At 43.1% G+C, this 21,547-nt stretch overlaps 1 protein-coding gene across 1 annotated transcript in view; it reads left to right on the forward strand.

The window, feature by feature from the left end:
• The window catches only part of astn1 (astrotactin 1), a gene marked incomplete at both ends in the record, with an annotated part of 1,409,859 nt that overhangs the window by 829,898 nt on the left and 558,414 nt on the right, over positions 1 to 21,547 (forward strand). Inside the window, one exon of the mRNA XM_084327731.1 lies at positions 9,067 to 9,171. Within this exon, the coding sequence (XP_084183857.1) occupies positions 9,067 to 9,171 (105 nt within the window). The remainder of the gene's footprint in view (positions 1 to 9,066; positions 9,172 to 21,547) is intronic.

Raw genomic sequence — 21,547 nt, forward strand, 5'->3', positions numbered from 1 at the left:
CCGGTAGGCTATATATATAATATGTCATTAATTCATTCATATTCAGTACTGCGCACGCGCGTGTGTGTGTGTGTGTGTCAGTGGCGGCCGGTCGGTTTTCGCCACTAGGGGCGCTATACCAAATATTTTGTACAGTACAGTACAGTACCACGCAACACTTGTGATTCGACTCACGCTCACGGCAATGAATCGGCTCTTATGAACGAGTCGCTCAGCTGTTACTACAACAACACACAACCAGTCAAATAAAGTATAGTCTAGACTCTAATTCACAACTTGAAACACAATATATAAATAGAAAAGTTAGAAACAAAACTCGCCCGTCTACAAACACAGGCAGATCTCTCCCTCTCTCCTTCTCTCTCTCACACACAGCGCGACGTGGAATCGATTCGTTACACAATCAGACCTATTATATACCAAGAATAACTTCAGTATGAGTACAGGGCTGTACACATATTTTGCATATTGTTAAACGAGCCAAGGCTAGCTATTAAACTATCGATATGAATCGAAAATCTGGGACCCTGATGTAAACAAGACAAACGTCTTTCTCTGGTCTGCATCCCCTTAACAATTGTGTGTATTGAGCCGTACTGTATTGTACCCATTCTGCAATCTGTTAATAAAGTTCTCATTCATTCAAACATAGACGATCTCTCTGTCTCTCGGATCAATCAAATCAAATAATTAACACATGTATGTTGTCATTTTAAACAACTCACCATTCATTCATTATGCATCAGCAGCATCAGAGAGCATTTTAGTAGTTACATTTTCAACAAGATTGCTGCTATTTAAACACTTCATGGAAACGGGGTAACGTTAACCTTATGTTGACTGTAGTATTGTATGACCTCGACATAACGTTTAAACGTTAACATTACTCCGTTCCATGCACTTCTAAGTGGCCAGCTAAGCTAACGGAGCTAACAGCTAGCAGTAGCTGTAACGTTAGGCGGCATCAGTAGACAACGTATCATGTATTAAACTAGAGTTAAGATCGCTAATCTACCTTGTTGTTGGCTTGTTGATAAAGTATATCCACTCCATGGCATTGTCCATCCAGCCTGTGTTGATGTCCATCCGGATCTCAGGTTGGTGTGGTCCAAGTAGTTTCAAGTCTTTTTTTTCTTGCATTGTCCGTCTTTCAAACGGTGTTGATTTGATGGATTTAACAGAATTATCCAATTCCATGGTGGTAGCTTTAGCTAACTATAAATCGAAATGAAAATACTCAGTCCTTGAATAAACCGAAGGCGTCTTTTCTTTTTCTCTATTGTGAACTGTAGTAGTGTAGTTGCTGTTGTTGACGAGTAGACTGAACTTGCTGACTTGCTGTGATAAGATACCTCCTCCTGGCGCGAGAAATGCGGCTATGGAAAAAAACTGGCATCGCGTCGGCCAATCAGAGAGCGTCTCCGCGAAATGCGGCTATGGAAATTCTTCACGGAAGTTCACTTTTGCTGCCTAGACCGCTTCAAATAGCGCTCGGATTCCAACATAATAGTCATATTTCAACGCACAACGCCGTATGCACTGATTGGCTGTGACGGAGACAGCGATCAAACTGTGACGCGCAGTCAGAGCGCTATCGCTTCTTGTCCCGGCGAGAAATACGAAAAAATAAAAAAAAACGTCACTTCCTGCCCATGAAAACGCTGTTTTTTTAATTTAGATAATAACGTTATATTGTGCATTGGAAATACAAACATACTTAAAACGAGTAAATATTATTCATTTTAAACATGTTTATATTATTTATAGGGCTATAAAACAAAAAACAAAATTTTGTTTTCTTTCTTATTCTCTCATTTAACAGGTGGGTCGGCGCCCATAGCGCCACCAGTGGCGAGCCGCCACTGGTGTGTGTGTGTGCGCGCACGCTGCGGCAGGTGTGTACCGCCAGCTGTATATGATGCCAATACATTAATCTAATCTAGTTTTGATGGGCGCAAACGTGATTATGAAACATAGCCGCATTTCTGGGAGACACTCTCTGATTGGCACTGACTGACGCTAGGTTTCGTAATCACGCGGCTCTCAAAGCACTTCCGCCATTCCATTTCAGACCGATGCGTCACCAGTTGCTTTATAAGGACTGTCGGGGGCGTGGTTTGTATGCAAATGACCTGAACGGGAACGCGCTTTCGAGTTTACGACAGAATGCCATTCTCCAAGCAGATATCAGATCATATAATTTCTGCGACCGTTTCAGCCACTTAACACATATCTCCAGCACGTTCAGGACTCAGAGTGTACTTGTCATAGATTACAGTATATCTCAGTGGTTCCAAGATAAGTCTTCCAGAATATATCTTTGAAATTTTTTCGGGAATGAGACCCATTGTTCATTGAGCAATCATTGTTCATTGAGCATTCTGATGGCCTGAGGATAGAAGCTCCTTCTGAGTCTCTCTGTGCTTGCCATGAGACTCCGGTATCGCTTGCCTGACCGCAGCAGTAAAGAGTCAGTGTGTGCAGGTTAGGACACATACTACTGTATACAGGATCCTGGATGTTTTGGAGCAAAATTCCAACAGAAAAGTCTTAGACATTATAGCTTTAAACTATTATGTTCAATAATAAATGAACAATGACAATTTGTTACTAGGGTTTCATCTGCATTTTAAACTACAGATTTGCATGAACATTTCCTGGTTTCAACAATTACAAAATAAATATATGCAACTTATTTTTGTTCTCTGAGACATGCTGGTTTCTATGTTGAATAGTAAAATTACCATGATGATTGAGGTCAGGGGGTGTTGTTTCCATCACAGTGTTGGTCCTGTGAAGCCCATTGGGACATTGCTTGTGATAACAGGCTATACAAGTAAACTTGATTTGATTTGAAATCTTTATTTCGAACATGCAATGAATACAAACAAACAATAACAAAATCAAAACACAACTCAATCTACATGTTCAAAAAGGAGTAGGAAGAAGTATACACTTATTTAATCCTACCCCTTTTCCACTACTTAAATGAGTGTACTATTTTAAAACATAAAAAAAAAAAATATATATATAGTATATATATATGCAAAAAAAAACGATATATGTAAAACATGAAAGAAATAAAATAAAATGTAAACACCCGTGAATATCAAGTCCCTTCCTCATCCCTGTACCTTAATTTTCTTATACATCAGTTTGAATTGTCTCATGTTTGGACATTGCTTTAGCACCACATTTAGCCTGTTCCACAGTTTCACTCCACATGTCGAGATGCAGTGTCTTCTCATGGTAGTGCGTACATTTAGCACTTTGAAATTGAGTTCTCCCCTCAGATTATAACCCCCCTCCCTATCAAAGAACAGTTCTTGAATGTGCATGACTTTTTGCTTTATACATTAATTGTGCCGTTTTAAATTCCACAAGATCATTTAACTTGAATGTTTTTTACTTTAAAAATAATATGTTTGTGTGATCACGATAACCTGCAATGTGAACTATCCTTATGGTCCTTTTTTGGAGTATAAAAAGTGGTTGTAGTGTAGACTTATAATTGTTTCCCCAGACTTCAGCACAGTAATTTAAATATGGTAAAACTAGTGAACAGTAGAGAAACTTGATTGTAGATCGTTGTCATTTTCGCCAAGGGCTACGGCCATAGAGAAAATTCTCCAATAATCAGAGAGTGGGCGGAGACTGTGGAGAGTTTTGCTACCATAACCCACGCCTCCTCTGTTGCATGTGGCATTCCCTGCGAGACGTTTTGAAATTAATGGAATGTCTTACCAACCAATCAATACAACACATTTGGAGAAAAGTAGTTGTAGTAATAGCAGCAGTAGTAGTATTAGTCAGGGTGTGATTTGCTGGGGGGGGGGGGGGGGGTTCGGTACCTCTGCCTGTCATGTCTCTACCGGTTGGGATATGATTTATCCCCCTTCTGCTAATCTAGACTATCATTCATTCTAGCATTCAATTTAATACATGGATTTATCTCACTGGGACAGAGAGTCACTGTCTACTGCAAGTTGTGTCATTGCACGCTAGTGAGTACAGCTGAAGGTGCGCTGTGCGGCTTCAAAGGGAGGTGGTGGAGATGATGGGGATGATGCTGCTGCAGGATATCCATCTTGTGTGCTTCTTCCTCAGCATCCATGTCACAAATGCTCTCCATCATGACCTGTGTGTGAACAGACCACATAAATGAATGCAGCGTGGATCTCGTGAAGAGCGAGATTCGAAAGGATGTGGTGCACTGCACTCTCCATGGTGCTGAAATCTTTGTCTCCGATTTACCAAAGTTGTGTTTTTGGAGCGTTAACATTAAGACGCCCAGTGGAAACTATGAAGACATCATCTCTATCAGCCTACAATTTATGTTCTGCAGTGTTTCTGGTGCTAAGCCATTTGGCCTGTTTGACCTACTTAGCCTACTGTGGTTTTAAGAAATTAGTGAATTAATCGAAATACCTTTATTTAAACCTTATTTAAACCTTATTCTTAAATATTGTATTATTTCTTGACACAAAAACACACAAAAAGATGAAAAGGGAGCAGCAAAATATTTAGGAAAGCATGATGAAAGTAAAAAATGGGGCGACAGGGGCAGTCGTCTGGCAATCCGGAGGTTCCCGGTTTGATTTCCGCTCCTCCCGGGCAGCGTGTCGATGTGTCCTTGAGCAAGATATTAACTCTAATTGCTCCCGATGAGCAGGTTGGCACCTTGCATGGTTGCCTCCGCCGTCGGTGTGTGAATGTGTGAGTGAATGTGTGAGTGAATGGGTAAAATGTGAGTAACAAATTGTAAAGCGCTTTGGATATAAGCGGCAGTGATGGGAATAACGCTGTTATAAATAACGGCGTTACTAACGGCGTTACTTTTTTCAGTAACGAGTCATCTAACGGATTACTCTTCCAATCTTAATAACGCCGTTATCGTTACTGCGAAAAAATGCGGCGCAGTACTATGATTGAAGCAGTTCTTTTCATCAGACCAACTAGATCTCTGCGCCGGGAGGCAATACTGTTCTTCCTTGGTTAGTGGGCAGTGTCCGAGACAAGCGTATACAATGCTGACGATTGGCTGAGGTTGAGTAAAATGTCATGGTAAGCCAATCAGAGGTAGAGTTGGGCGGGTGTTTGAAAGCATGCATCGTCGGACACACAACGACAACACAAGCGAGTCAGTCAACGAGAGACTGCGGTCCACGGGTCCGTGTACGTTTTGATCGTTTGTTTGGCGAGCCCAAATAATTAGGGATGTCCGATATTATCGGCCGACCGATATTATCGGCCGATATCAGCAGTAAAATGTGATATCGGAAAATATCTGTATCGGTTTAAAAAAAGAAAAAAACAATAACAATATTTGTTATATATATATCCAGTGAAATTATTAGTTACCTGAAATTATTCAGTTTTTTGGGGTGGGAAACCCTGCATATATCGGTATCGGTTGATATCGGTATCGGAAATTAAGAGTTGGACAATATCGGAATATCGGTATCGGTAAAAAAGCCAATATCGAGCATCCCTACAAATAATCCAAAAGGAATCCAAGGAACAACACAAGCGAGTCAGTCAACGAGAGGCCACGGTCTGTGGGTCCGTGTATGTTTTGATAGTTTGTTTTGCGAGCCCAAATAACCCAAAAGGAATCCAACAAACAACACAAGCGAGTCAGTCAACAAGAGACGGGTCCATAAGCGTTTTTTGTTCGCTCTTGTGTCTAGTCTTGTGTTTGTTGTGTTGCAGCGCAGGGCACTACAGTAGTGCACTGCTGACAGCCTTATCAACATAGTGCTGCACTTCCTGGTTTAATGGCACAGTCTTCACGTGCTCAGAGAGAGAGAGAGAGAGAGAGAACTAGAGAGATACAGAAAGAGAGTGAGAGACACACGACACATCTGTTTTTTGTTTTATTTGCACTACAAATAGTGTATATATATATTTTTTTTTTTATCTACTTTTTCTCCCATTTTCTATTTTTCTCCAATTTCGTATCGTCCAATTCTACCCTCCCCTGTCTCGAACGCTGTTAGGCCATGCCTCCCACAAGCCGGCTGCAATGTGGACTAAGCCTTACATCACGTGTCCCCTCCGGTACTGGAGGAAGCAGCAGTCGCATCTTTTCACCTGCACAGCGCGATCTTTCAGCGGCGGGGGTCTGCGTTTGGAAGGCACGCCGCCCCCGTCGCTTCCTGATTCTGCTGCGCAGGCGCACCAACCGACCTGTAGGAGTCGCTGTCCACAACGTCCGATCCCCACCCATCAGCTTCCCACCCCCTAATACTGCCAATTGTATTAGTATGAACCCAGCGTCTCCTGCATTGGTGGTGAGCGCCTTGCCCACTGCACCACCTAGCCGCCCAAAGAGTGTATATATTTGTTATTTATTTTTGGTATATTGCTTAACAAGCATAATTTAATGTTGCCCAGTTGTGGCCTGTTGAGGGGCAATACATATCAAAAGTTCCAAAACATCTATTGTGTTTGTATGATCCACTATATAAACATAGTAATTATAATATCTACATACATGGCATTTGATTGGAGGCCCACGGCGATTTATGCCTCAGAGGACAGAGGATTGTTTACAAACCGATGTACTTTCTAAGAGCTATATATATCATTTATAGTATTGCTATCTGTCCATTCTCATTGTCACTTGAGTGCATAAACCGTGCCTTCATAATGGCTTAAAGAAAATAAAAATCCATCGGTTGGTTGTCATTTTATAGCGTCGTGAATATAAGGTTTATCGCGCTTTTCGTCTCTTCTTTTTTTCAGGAAGCTAGAAAATAGGCTAAACCTTGGCGCCGTTATATCAAACGCCATTTCTGCTGTATATATACGAATGAAATAAAACAAACTGCGTAGCATCCGGACTATTACAGAGCATCTATGGATGAAATGGGGGCGGCGGGGAACGCCGATTAGTATTATTGATTAGCAATAGAGTGTGCGTTCAGGTAGCCAATGTCAGTGGTCTATCACGTTAGGTTTTAAAACAATGTCCAATCCAGCTGTAATTTGGGGTAATAGTATCCTACCGTCAGGCCATGTGATCGCCGGCAGCATTTCTTCATTAGTCATCGGATTCTGGTAGATCGATATGTACATTGGCTAATCATAAATCCCATTATTCCAGGTTGAAAAATACGTTCGGTAAAGGGATCAAAGATGGAGGGTCTTCGTTTGGAATCGAGGCTCTATGATCCGCCCACAGGACTGTAAAATAATATATTTTTTAAATCCCCTTAATGATACTGCAGTGGAGCGATGGCGCCCCTAAGCGGATATGGCCGGTAGTGCATGTTTCGAAAATCAAATATGTGGGTAGGTAATGGATCTCGATAGCGGACGTTAATAGCGTTATAAATATGGAATAAAACAATAACAACTTGCCACGAGTATATACGTGGCTCTGGTCCACAACGCATGGAATCGAAACACGTATATACTCGTGGACGGACGGCATAGTGTTCAAATAGTTTAGATTTGTGTACGTTGTTTATGTAAAAAAAATACTTGAAAGTAACGCAATAGTTACTTTCTGAAGTAACTAGTTACTTTCATAATTTGTAACTGAGTAATTTAATTTAGTAACTTTTTGGAAGAAATAACTAGTAACTGTAACTAGTTACTTTTGTAAAGTAACTTGCCAAGCGCTATATAAAAAAGCAGCCATTTACCATTTAAAACATATTTCAGCATTTTTGTGAATAATTAGAATTATTTTCAAATGATCACCTTTTGCAAGTGGTCATTTGTGAATTATCTCACAATCCAGACACATTGTATTCGTTTGAGGTTGCATGTATTGCTTTACGGGTGTTTTCTCTCCATTCCAATCTAAACCGTGCCCCACTCGATTTCCCTTTCCCTCCTCTTTGTAATGCAGATTTACACAAGTAGTGTGTCCTCTATTTTAACAGCTGTGTTTGTATTCTTAGATGCAAAGCACCTCATAGACCCGCACTGGTACGCACTCACTCACTGTTAGCCGCTCTGCCCCTAATGGCGGCTCAGAGGCATGTCACTTTGTTTAAGACCTCAATCTATGTGAGAATGCTTCGCATCTATGACACTGTGTGTCATTATTCTTGGTCTAATGATAAACAGTAAACCTGTACTCACATTCATTACTATGTATGTATATAATATGAAGTATCTGGCTATCCTTTGATCTAGCACTGGAGATCTTCTTTATAACACACATATCCCACATCCTTTTAATTAAATATGATATAAATATAGTTATTCTCTCTGTGATTTCCAGGTACTGTGTGGTGAACAGTGATGTGACTCGATGTCCTTTGATCAAGGGCTAGGATACTTTGTTTATCTCTACTGTGTCATTAATATTAATTATCATAATAATCTGTATGTATTTATGATCTGTTCTCAAGGTATCATGAATTATGGGGAAGTGTCAGAATATCCTTTGATCTAGTTAAAGCTCCACAGGGTAGTTTTGAGAATAAAGAAATGTCCTCTACAATAACTAGTTACAAATGCTTGAATAGTGTTTATCATTTTGATGCAAATCCCCCAAAATTATCCTTTGAAACAAAGTGAACCAACATTGCTCTTATAGAGGATGCTTCTTTGTAGGGCAAAGGTGGTGGGAGGGTAGGAGCACCACAGCCAAACAAATAATTTCCAGGGAATCCGTTTTTGGCAGTATTAGGGGGTGGGAAAGCCGGTGGGTGGGGATCGGACGTTGTGGACAGCGACTCCTACAGGTCGGTCGGTGCGCCTGTACAGCAGAATCAGGAAAGTATCGGGGGCAGCGTGAGCCTCCCACGTGCTACTCCTCGCCACTGAGAGATCGCGCTGTGCAGGTGAAAAGATGCGACGGCTGCCTCCTCGTGTACCGGAGGGGACACATGATGCAAGGCTTCGTCCACATTGCAGCCAACCAGTGGGAGGCATGGTCTAACAACGTTTGAGACAGGGGAGGGAAGAATTGGATAATACGAAATTGGGATGGGAGAAAAATTTAAAAATGGGGAGAAAATGTAGATACAAAAGAAATTAAAGATATATCATATTTTAAGAAATATAATATAATGCTGATAAGGCTTCATTTTCTGTGTCCTCTAGGCATGGTGAACTACAGCGAGGTGTCCGGATATCCTCTGGTCCAACACTGGAGACTCCGCTCCGTCCTCTACCACGTCAAGCTCAACCAATTGGTTCTTTCTCAAGGTATAACTGTTTCCTTGCTATTGTTTTTTTTTTATTCTTTTTTTTTTATGTGTATTTATTAAATTTTGTTATCAAGGGAACTTCCTTTAACCACAATGGCTGATGATGCATTCTCAAAATGCACCTGCTACTTCAGCAGTCAAACGGATTTCTAGAATAGAATAGGACTTATTTTGGGTGTCCGATCACACTAGTATGATTTGAATTTTGAGAACTTAACTTTCTAAGGATGACAATGGTCACTGTCCGATGAAAGCTATAGAGTGGCAGAATTCTACCAGATTTTTTGGGGAAGAAAGACAACCAGAAAAATTTAAACCAGAACATGGCTGGTGGCGCTGATGCCCTATGGTATTTCAAATGATTTATTTATATAGTAGGATGCTGTCCTCCACCATGTCAAACTAAGCCTTTCCCAAGCCACATTACTTGTTGCTTGATATAATTATTCATGTATTATTTGTTATAACTCATTACTTTTTTATACTACAGCTGTGTTCCATTTGCTGTATCGCATACACACTAATGGGCCGGTCCCGAGCTGGAAAACCCTCTCAACTATGAATTATTTATTGAATTGTATTTAACACTTTCAGTGCCAGCAGGGGGCGCACGATTTAGTGCTTGAATGCCCACCATCCACTTCAATGTTAGCGTTAATAACGCCTAATCTATGTTTTAAATTATGGCTATGTGTCTAATCTGCCCGTCGCTTATCAATGACTGGTTTTCCAGTCAACATTGTCGAAGCGGATTGTTTTTTTATCGGTTCATTTTCGTTTTATAGCATTTTTAAAAGCCCTCGTTTTCAAGGAAAATAAAAATATTCCATGATAAAAGACGTTTACTGGAATATTCTAGAATACACAAAAACGTTGTCATTTTTCTGCCTATTTATGAATCGTATTCAAATAAACGCTAGATTATCGATAGTATATGTGTACGTATGCACCAGGGGCGGGGCTAGGGGGTGGCTACTTGGGCTCAAGCCCCGAATGTTTTCTGAAAAGCCCTGAATCTATTAAAAAAAAAGAAAAAAAAATATCATTTTTTTTGGACAATTCATCATTGTTACATGAAAATATGTTTGCACCAGATTTAGCAGAAGCTCATTTCCATCTGTAGTCTATCCAGCTGCTAACTGTATTTGAGTGAGTTAAGTCTTAAGACAAAAACATAATTCTTCCACCTTAGAAACATAGCTAAAGTACGGCCATTTATAAATCAAAAGGACGCTGAAAACCAGATCCATGCCTTTATCTCAAGCCGACTCGACTACTGTAATGCACTCCTTACCGGCCTCCCGAAAAAATACGATGATAACTATTTTATTGCAATGCACTATTGCATTATTTTATTCTATTTTACTAACTATTTCATTTTGTATCAGTGATAATCAAACCGTAAACAAAGACGCATATTAACACTTTCAAGGTGGTGGTATAAGTAAAAAATGGTGGTGTCGAAGTAAAAAAAAATCCGTGCCCGCTATTGCGGGCACCTATCTGGGCTAAGCCCCGGATCTCCTACAATCCTAAATCCGCCTCTGGTATGCACGCTGGGGCTGCGAGCTAAAAATGTATTATCTGAGTTCCTCATCAGCGATCGCGCACACACACACACACATAGGGGACACGTTGATATCTCAGCGAATACAACTCTGATTATCCCAAGACTGGTAAAATAGATTCCTTACCTCAGATCAGATGTTCTCCAAAAAGATCATTCCAATTCCTGATCGCCATTCCAAAAATCGATCACTACTGTCTACTATCGATTGGCTACTGTGAATATATATTCCAGGCTGATTCCCGTCCCGCGATGACTTCCATGTTGAGCATACAGCTTGCCAGCTCAGGGAGCCAGCTGGCTCCGCCTCTACATATCGACTGATCCCATAGTAAGATGCAGTTACTCAGGGATAGACGATAGGGGGCGCTTTTTTCCATTCTGAGCTGCTGGAGGAGCTGCTGTACCAACGGTTGTACAGACTCGGTTGATGAAATATGAAATCAGATCACTAATAAAAAATAAAACGCTAATACACGTCGTAGGCATTCAGGCATTGGGCTGATAAAACGTCATATGACGTGATGGGCACTGAAAGTGTTAATGTACCGGTAATATAATTACATAATGTATAGGGGTGTTATATGCTGGCGCCATGCGTGCCAGCAGGTAGTAGAATTTCGCAGAACACCGTTTCAGATGATCCCCAAAAGGTAGAATGCAGGATCTGCCAATGACAGGAGCTTCACCATCACACATGTCACACATGGAGGAGAGGGGGACGTCACATATAGTTGTTCAGCAAGTCTGGCCCGACTATTATTGAGAACTATATCAATCAGAGGGTCGGTTTGTTATAATAACAGAATACACGGGGAGTATCGCCGGGGACACTGTCCAGAGGGAAGGGGGCAATAGAATCCGGAGGCTAATATCCCCAAAACCGGAGGTGAGTTTAATAAGATTAATAACAAAATGAGCTATATATAGCCTACCGTCTGCGTCGAATATGATATATAGGCATTTAAATAATAAATACATTTATTTAATTTTAATTAGCAATAAAAAAAAATTAAATACATTTTTATTTATTTTTTCGGTACGTGTCCCGCATTGTCCCGCAAAAGCAGTGCTGCTGTCCTGCGACTGAACCATTTTGACCTGGTCACCCTAATCTCTATGTGTGTATCTCTGAGTCTGCCTGTCTCTCCCTCTTTTTCTGTTAATCTGTTTATCTCTCTCTCTCTCTCTCTCTCTCTCTCTCTCTCTCTCTCTCTCTCTCTCTCTCTCTCTCGCTCTCTCTCTCTCTCTCTCTCTCTCTCTCTCTATATCTCTCTCTCTCTCTCTCTCTCTCTCTTTCTCTCTTTCTCTGCGCTCTGATAGCCTGTCATATTTCAGCTTTTGTTTCCAGAGCCGGACCAAGGCGTTCTGACAGCGCCTGCCATGGAAACTTCACAGAATAGGATAATTGTGGATAGGTCTTTAGTCAAGCAACGCTTCTGCAGAAGGTCTCTTCTGACATTTGACACAAAAATCCTGTTCAATTCCTGCCTTCCCTAAATTCAACGAGTTGAGATGCACTCACACTAAATGGCCCTAAAGGTTATCAGCATTGTGCGCACAGCTCCAATGTGATAATAACTCGCATATTTGTCATAAGTTACACACCGTATGCATTATTCATGGTTCCGTGGAACAGTTTGTGGAAGGGAATATGCGGGCCGCGGGTGCAGTGTAAACATCGGCGCGGCTCCACTAATGCATTGGCGATTGGTGTTGCTCTCGCTTTAAGGTGGGACTCTATGCTCGGACAGAATATAAGCACATACATTATTGATCAAATCTTAGACAGCTTAGTGTTGATTTGTGAGCATAAGCGAGTCTCTTCCTGCGCTATAAAAGTGTCAGCTAGTGTTCTTTTGATGGCCATCAAAAGACAAATGATGGTTGATATACTAGTGTAGATGGTTATGGAACAAGCTCTTACAGTATGTGTGTCCACTATAGTTTCCACGCTGTAAAAAGAAGAGTTATCTATATATTTGTAACTAGTCTTTTGCATTGACTTTTATGTTGAATCTAGGATCAGTGTTCAGGTCACATTACTGTATACACTTCACTGTGGATTATTATGAGCCAATCTGGTGTCAGATCAGCACTTTGAGATACCTGATAAATACAGGCCCTTGTTTTTGCTCTTCACTTTACTAAAGCATGCCTCGGTTCTCTGGGTTTTAGCTTTTGGACAACGTTTCTTATCAATTGAGGGAAAAAAAGGAGCTTTACAAATGACAATTGAAGCCTCCGAGAGAGAAAGTCAACACCCTTTTGACTTTAAGGACATTACTTTAAGTGTGGAATTCGTATTTGTAAGTTATAGGATTGTACTTTCCTTTCGTTGGGAGCTTGAAACTCAAATCTATATAAATAAAAGAAGAATTACAACTCAAAAGTAAATTTCAGTGGAATGCCCCTTTAACTGAATTCTGTTTTCAGGGTGGATATCTGCAGCAGGCTAGCAGGCATGTCCACTCTAAATTCTGTTTCAATATTCTCATTACCTGGAAACTGGTTCCTTTTACTCTTCCCCTTTCCTTCATATCCCATTTTAGCACACCATATCTCATCAGCTGCGAGAGTGATTGTGTGTGTATGTGTGTGTATGTGTGTGTGTGTGTGTGTGTGTGTGTGTGTGTGTGTGTGTGTGTGTGTGTGTGTGTGTGTGTGTGTGTGTGTGTGTGTGTGTGTGTGTGTGTGTGTTTCCTACCGATTTTTCACCTGATAGAAAGAGCCCCATCTTTCAACCCCCCCCCTTCTCTCTCTCTAATTCTATTTAAGAGGAGTGATATCAGGGAAAGTAGGCATGAGGGTTGAGATACGTTTCCCTGAAAACAGTAATGGAACACAAAAGCGGTTCCAATGATGTTAAGTGTTTTTTCTGAGATAAGGAACGGGACCAGACACACAGCAAACACAAGATTAATGTAATGGCAAAATGTTATTTCGTGATTTTTATTGGGGGTATCTCCTAAAGGCCAGTTCCGATCACAGATTTGCAACAGGACGAAAGCGTTCTAGAATGTTGCAGGGGAAATTCCAGTGGTGTGAAGTGGTTATTTGCAGAGCATCTGAAACCGTTGCCTGGAGTCTCAAAATGTACGTCCATGTCAAATCGTAAAGTGCAGATTTAGAACGATGGATGTAGCTACATAAGCTATACACATGGTGTGTACGTACGTGTGTGGATATTTTTTGTAGGTTTTAATACATTGTCTTAAATAGGCCAGTTTAGTTCTGCAGGGATTATAGGCCAAGTGAAGCGCTGCCCCAGGCAACTGTCCCAGTACCACCAACCCATGGGAATATTGCCCGTCCAGCCATCAGTTGTTGCATGAAAGGTGTGATAGAACAACAGCTGACCACACAATTTTTTGTTTATTATTATTATTATTATTATTATTATTATTATTATTATTATTATTATTATTATTATTATTATTATTATTATTATTATTATTATTATTATTATTATTATTATTATTATTATTATTATTATTATTATTATTATTATTATTATTATTATTATTATTATTATTATTATTATTATTATTATTATTATTATTATTATTATTATTATTATTATTATTATTATTATTATTATTATTATTATTATTATTATTATTATTATTATTATTATTATTATTATTATTATTATTATTATTATTATTATTATTATTATTATTATTATTATTATTATTATTATTATTATTATTAATAATAAGAATAATAAGAATAATAATTAATAATAATACGAATATAAATATGCTACATGTTTAATGCAAGGGTGGAAAGTAACTAATTACTAATTACTTAATAACTAATTAAGTGTTGAAACAAGCCTACAATGTATGAAGGAGATAAAAGCAGTGTTTCTTGCCAAGAAACTAATTGGGGAGAGAATGACAAAGAGCTGAGCGCCAAACCTATTGCATCACCATGGACAGCATCAGAACCATGGACATCATCAGGACCAGGACATCATCAGGACCAGGACATCATCAGGACCATGGACAGCATCAGGACCATGGACAGCATCAGGACCATGGACAGCATCAGGACCATGGACAGCATCAGGACCAGGACATCATCAGGACCATGGACAGCATCAGAACCATGGACATCATCAGGACCAGGACATCATCAGGACCATGGACAGCATCAGGACCATGGACAGCATCAGGACCATGGACAGCATCAGGTCCATGGACAGCATCAGGACCATGGACAGCATCAGGTCCATGGACAGCATCAGGACCATGGACAGCAGGACAGCATCAGAAACAACAGCAGCTTCTGATCATCACCTCCAGTTCCAGTTTATCTGAGATATTTGGGGCTTCTTCTTCGTTACGAAGGTTGCCTATAATTCTCCAACCCATTCTGTCCCCACTTCTTCGCCTCTCACTCCGCTTCAATCACAGTCGTCGTCTAGCCAGCCTCTTCTTGGTCTTCCACTTCCTCTCTTTCCATCCACATTCCCCATCACCACCTTCTTGAACGTCTCCCCGCTGGATCCTCTCAGCACGTGCTCGCACAACTCCATCTTTCTCTTTTTCAACCTCTCCAGCAGCTGTCCTCCTTGCATACCCGCTCTTCTCAGTACCTCCTCATTCTTGATCGTATCCTTCCATGTTATCTTCAGCATCTATGGAGGATGATAATATCGATGAAGCGTTTTGTGGTCATGTCATATAGCCGGTAGGCGGGAGACCTGCAACGCGCTGCTCTCCGCGGTTGATTTGACAGGACCACCACCCTTTTCTCCACTGCCTTTCTGTATGGCTTTTATAGGGTTGCAAATGTATTTGCTGTTTTAAGAGGTGGTGTTGTCCAAGTAAAAATCATACTACTGTTGTGCCACACCTCGCTTCCTGACATGTCTCTGCCATCTATTAAAGCCCCTTGCTCTTGGAATACATGGTAATTCAGTAGTAGGATGATGGAGCGGTCTTGTGGGGATAGATGCAGCTTTGGCTCTTTATCTCCCAACATCGGGAGCGGTTTGGCAGATGGGGGAATGCGTCTTTGACTGGAGCCCCTCTCAGGGGAATACCCACCTCCTCCACATCACACAGATTCCACTGAGCATGTGCAATACCCCATCCCCCCCTACCCCACCCACCGCCAGTTCTGACAGGTGGTGACATGGCCACCGTCCCCGGTTGCTTTTCCCAGAGAGCGCGAGGACAACAAAAGGGCCACAATATTACCATTTCCCACTTTATTTTGACACGTACAGGGGACAGTCAAACACCTCAAGGGTTAAATGTTCTTTTTATAGCTCATTTAAGACGTGGGGTTTTCTCACAGGGGAAGGCAGACCTGAGTCAAAACGACAGCTTTTTACCCAGGAGTGCATGCTAATAAGGTCCTCTGTAAACAAATACAAAAAATGTGTCAAGATGATTGTGTGATTCGTCGGGGAGCCGGTGAGTGTGGCGAGAATAACAAGTAATATTCATGACCCTAGGAAACATTTCACCTTCTGCTAATTCTATTCCAGCGAGAAGTACTGTATTTCTACTGTACTAGCATAACAAGAGACATAAAGGCAGATAGAGAGAGACATAGATAGATGGAGAGAGTGACAGAGAGAGAGCCAGAAAAGGAAGCGAGAGAGACAGAGAGAGAAACAGCAGATTTGTATTGCAATAACAATTCAAATAGAACACTATTACTTAATAATAATAATAATAATAATAATAATAATAATAATAATAATAATAATAATAATAATAATAATAATAATAATAATAATAATAATAATAATAATAATAATAATAATAATAATAATAATAATAATAATAATAATAATAATAATAATAATAATAATAATAATAATAATAGTAGCATGATAATAACAATACAAATGAAAACAATAATAATAAAAACAGTACTACTACTACTACTACTACTACTACTACTACTACTACTACTACTACTACTACTACTACTACTACTACTACTACTACTACTACTACTACTACTGTGAATAATTATTTGCTTAGAAGATAAATAAAATAATGCAATAACATTTTGCCATTGCATTAATCTTCTGTTTTCTATTTATACACTTCTGCTTGTGTTCTACATCTGAGAAAAACATCAATGGAAGCGCTTTTGTATTCCAATATCGTTTTCAGAGAAACTACAAACTACCAGGGGTGTAAAAAGTACCCAGATATTATACTTAAGTGAAATTATGGGTACCTTCTCAAAATCGTACTCAAGTAAAAGTCAGAGTATCTGGCTAAACACACTACCACACTATCACATCACATTACAGACGGTTAACCCTTTACTATCACACTACAGACGGTTAACCGGGGTCTCAAACTCATTTCATCGTGGGCCAAGTTCTATGTCGTTTATGGCTTGCTCAGCACCTGTCTGCACTTTACTTCACTTCGTGCACGAGCACTGAATAAAAAATTCCACCATGTACCTTTACATCCCAACATCCGTCTGACCACACCCCCTTCCGCTTACCTTCATAAGCAGGTATGTGGTCACCTACTCGCCTCCTTCTTCACTTTCACCACAAGGAAGTGCCTTCGGTAGATCCCCACTTGACGAGGTTGTTAGCTGAAGAAAGTTGAGACGTGTTTACATTGTGCTTATTTTTTTCTTCTCTCATAAATATTCGATAGAAAAATCTAAGTCATAATGTCTACTTCGGAGAGTCGCAGAGCCACTCTCCACCAGCGGTTCTCCATTTCCGCCTCCGTCGTGCATTCTGGTGCAGGGCTGTTGCCTCTCTCGTGGTTGACAGCCACGCCCGGTAGGCGTCCGATGGGTAGTTTGCCTCTCCAAGGAGCTGGTGCACCGGTGCCGTCGCCTCTGCGATGGCCTGGTCCTGGCTCTGGTTCCTCTGCTTCCGGGGAATCGTCCGCTGTTGAGCGGCCGGTTCCTTTGGTTCCAGAGGATTTGAGACGCAAACTTTTTGCGTCTGCTCGCTCCCGTCGCAAGATGGTAGCTTGCAGACGCAAACGGCCTGGGTTTGGTGAGTTGCTGGAGCCCAGTGAGGATGCGTCGGTCTCTACCTGCCAGATGGAAACAGAGGATTACATGGTAGAGGCAGACGGGTTCTTATTTGAAGGCCCGGTGGAGACATGTATTCCGCCCGTCCAGGTAACACTCGAGGGGGGTGAAATGTCTCCTTGGGGCGCCTTGTTTGAAGATGTCGGGGAAGACCCTCGGACTCGTCGGCAGGATGCCCTACTATCAGCCACATCGGAGTGTGGCTCATTGACCAGTCGAAGCCTGCTGTATGTGAGGGATGCGGGCTCGGTGGAGGAAAGTCTGCAGGGGGAACTGCTGGCTTTGTTTCCCGAGCTTATGGCGGTGGCGGCCGCTGCAAACGGCATGCCGCTGCCGCAGCCACTGCCTGTTCCTGTCCCTGATGATCTAATAGGTCATCTCTGGCAACGTCGCCCGGTGAGAGGGGTGGACGTTGTCTACCCATTTTTCCCCTCAATGGGGGCCTATGTTCGTCAGGGCCAGGTGGTGTCCCACATCATGGGCCTCACCCCCGCCTACGTACAAGTTACGCGGGTGGCGGGTTTGGTCGAAGGTATGAGAGAGGGCGTGCCACGGCTTGATAGGCCGATGGCCGCGCTCCTCTTTCCGGAGGTGGTGTGGGAGCCGTTATGCAAGCCGGTTCCTCAAGGGAAATCGGCGAGGCGGTTGGCTTACTGGAGCGACCAGTCATTTATCGCCGGAACACAATCTCTGGCTGCTGCGTCTAACATCGCACAGCTGGCAAGATTCATGTCCGGGGTTTTGACGGGCGGCATGGAGCTGAGTGAAGAACAACATGACCAGCTCACCCAGTCGGCAGGAGCTGTCCTGCATCTGACTCAGCTGTAGGCCATAGCCGCTGGGAAAGTGCACGCCCTGGCGACTCTGAACCAGCGCCACCTTTGGCTGGAGCAGGCCCGTGTACCGGAGAAGAAGAGAAGTCCTCTTCTGATGGCACCCCTCTCCGATGCTGGACTGTTCGGGACGGCCCTGCAATTGATGACCTCGACGTGCAGAGAAATGGCAGAGGAGCACTCCGTGCTCCAACCCCATTTTCCCCCTCCCGGCATCGCCGGTGGAGTCAGACGGCTACCACATCGTCGAGCTTCCTCCGCCGTGGCTGCTGCTGCTACCACCGCCACTGCTGGCCCTTCGAAGAAGGCCAGGAGGAGAGAGGGAGCCGCCGCTGCAGCCGGCCCATCTGCGCCTGGAGGAGACGGTAAGGATCGGGGCTTCCCGGGGTGGCAAAACCCGAGCGGCTCGAGGCGGCAGGCGCCGCTAGGCAGTGACTTTTTTCCCCTGTGGTCCCCTCTGTTTACCCCTCCCCGGCCCTCTCATATAATTTGATTCAAAAATAAAAAGTCCCCTGTAAAGGGGGACTGTATTTTTTGTTAACAAACTGTGTGTTTCTTCACCAAAACATATGATGAGGTTGCAAAGTGTGAATCTTCACTTGTATGCATTGATAGGAGGGTTACGTTGTGTTATGAGCTTAAGCAAGGTCTGCAGCCTACACTCGGTTATAGGAAGGTTTTCTACCTCGGCCTGAGACTCCACATGCAGGTAGAGGCTAGTTGTATGGTCTGTTGCTTACACAAGTAATGTTGAGCTACAACACTGTTGTGTTAGTTGCAGTAATGCTCGTATGAACACGTACCACGGCCCAGCCGTTCGCTCTCTCTATCAGTGTTTTTTTCTGTGTACAACATAGGATGCGGGTGTAGGATTCACACACACACGCGACTTGGTTTTGTTGTAAACCCTGTTCACAGTTATCTGTGGGTAGCGTGCATTGTATTAACTTGCGCTATTTCATTAGCATTCTACCAAATGTATCATATGCTAAAGTTGTTATTGTGTGCAGGGGGAAGGGCTTGTGAGGGGGTACCGAATAAACCCCTCCTTCCCTCTTCTGATTGGTCAGGGGGGTTTACTCATCAAGCCGTTAGGCGACTTGGCAGGGAGGGGGGGAGGGGGGGGGGGGGGAAGGGTTGCCCTGACTCTGCTCCTATTAACAGGCGTTGAGTGTTGGGTTTCCCCCCGTCATAGCATACGTCACTACGCACGTTGCTATTTGACGATGGCTTCCGTGAGTTAGATATGTACGTACGATCTGTTGTCAAAGTGTCGGGATAGAGCGTAGGACTTACGGGTCCACTACGCTCGATTTTATGTGTAACTTGAGTCGGTTGGTCACATGACTCGGAGTTACCATGGCTTTTTCATTCTACGACTCACGTGGGAAGGCTCTCTGGGGAATATTTTCAGTCTAAAGTCCTCTGCGATAGGGGTGACTGGATGTAAAAATGTAAACAGTTTTTAGCCTCAGTTGTGTCAAATGGGATTCATGTCTGTTGGTGCTTCCTTCTTTTAAATAAAAAGAGTGTGGGGTATAGGAGGCACCGCACCCTTCTTGTCGTTCCCCCAGGCGCCTTGGGGATTCAATGAAAGGTCTAAATAGCCTAGTCATTGATGTGGTTGTGTCCCGACGCATGCATAGTGCTAGCTCGGGGTGTTCTGTTAAGAATCATGCGGGTAGCTAGTACGCCTTGGTTGCATGTGGTTGAAACAGCGTTTTTATAAAGCAACTGGGATGGAGGTTTTGTCCTCTTCCGAGAACCTGTTACTGGTTCTCGACGGATTCTCGTTCATATCTGGGGGATGATAACGGAATGGATCTGAACATAGGTAGAGGGGTCTCACGCCCTTGGGGTGGGCCACCGAGCGCGGTTCACACCGGCCTGTCTGGGTGGCGCCCTCTTTTCATGTTTTTAGATCAACACACATATCTGCCCCTTCTCCTGGAGTAGGCATGTCGGCGTGGTTAGGGCACGGGGCTGGTTCTGGTCACGCTGGTCCAGGTCAGTTAACCCGTTTGTCCGCCGGGGATGCAGATCTGCTGTTCTGGTACCCTGAGGGACTTGGGCTTTTTCCAGGGGGAAAAAGGCCGGGTCGGCCCTGGGGCGTCACAAGGTTAGGCGTTATAGAGATTCTTGTTGGGTACTTTTTTGTACCTGGCACTATCATAAGGGGCTGGTTCTCTTCTCCGCACCTCTCTCACGCGTGGCGGAGAGGGGGCTGTTGGGGTGGTCTTCTGGACCTCCTCTGGTAACCCTGTGTGCTTCCCGAGCCGCCGGGCCCGGTCCGAAGTAAAGTTTTGTTGATACCGTAGACCTGGGATAACCCTTTTTTCTTGAGGGGTTATAGGAACAACCACCGCATATGGTAACGACAGGGTGGTTGATTCCCTGGTGTGTTGGAGCAGTGTCAACTCCCGGGTTGTCCGGTTGAGTGTGCCCCTGCACGTTCATGGCGTCTGCCAATCATGTCAGCCTTCTCTGCCTTGACCCCTCTGGGTGGGTTTTTTTTGATGGAGGCTTCGTCATGGTGGTCAACAACGCCAGCATCCGCCCCTTCCGCCGGGAGGGCTGTTTCAGCTGACTCCTTTGGCGCCTGTCTCGTCCGCAGTGCTCCAGGCTCAGGTTACAGCCTGTTGCCTGGTTTCCCCGGTACGCTGCCTGCTTCCGTTGGTTAACCTTTGAATGTTTATGGCCATGCTGACTGCCTGTGTTGCAGGGTCAGTATGCCAGGCGGTGTGCTATTGGGGGGAAAGGGCCCGCTCTTGGAGCGGCCTTATCCGAATACGAGGTTGTTCCTTCGTTCGTTCCCGGGTGGCATGCGGGTTGTGCGTGTGTGTAGTCGTGGGGTCAAGCCACGGTCTGCTCACCCTGTGCGTTGGGTTGCTTGAGTGCCTCTTCGCACGGTCGGATCCGTCGCCCTCCTGTGA

Source organism: Notolepis coatsorum (assembly GCF_963971535.1).
Source record: "Notolepis coatsorum genome assembly, chromosome: 13".
Lineage (NCBI taxonomy): Eukaryota > Metazoa > Chordata > Actinopteri > Aulopiformes > Paralepididae > Notolepis > Notolepis coatsorum.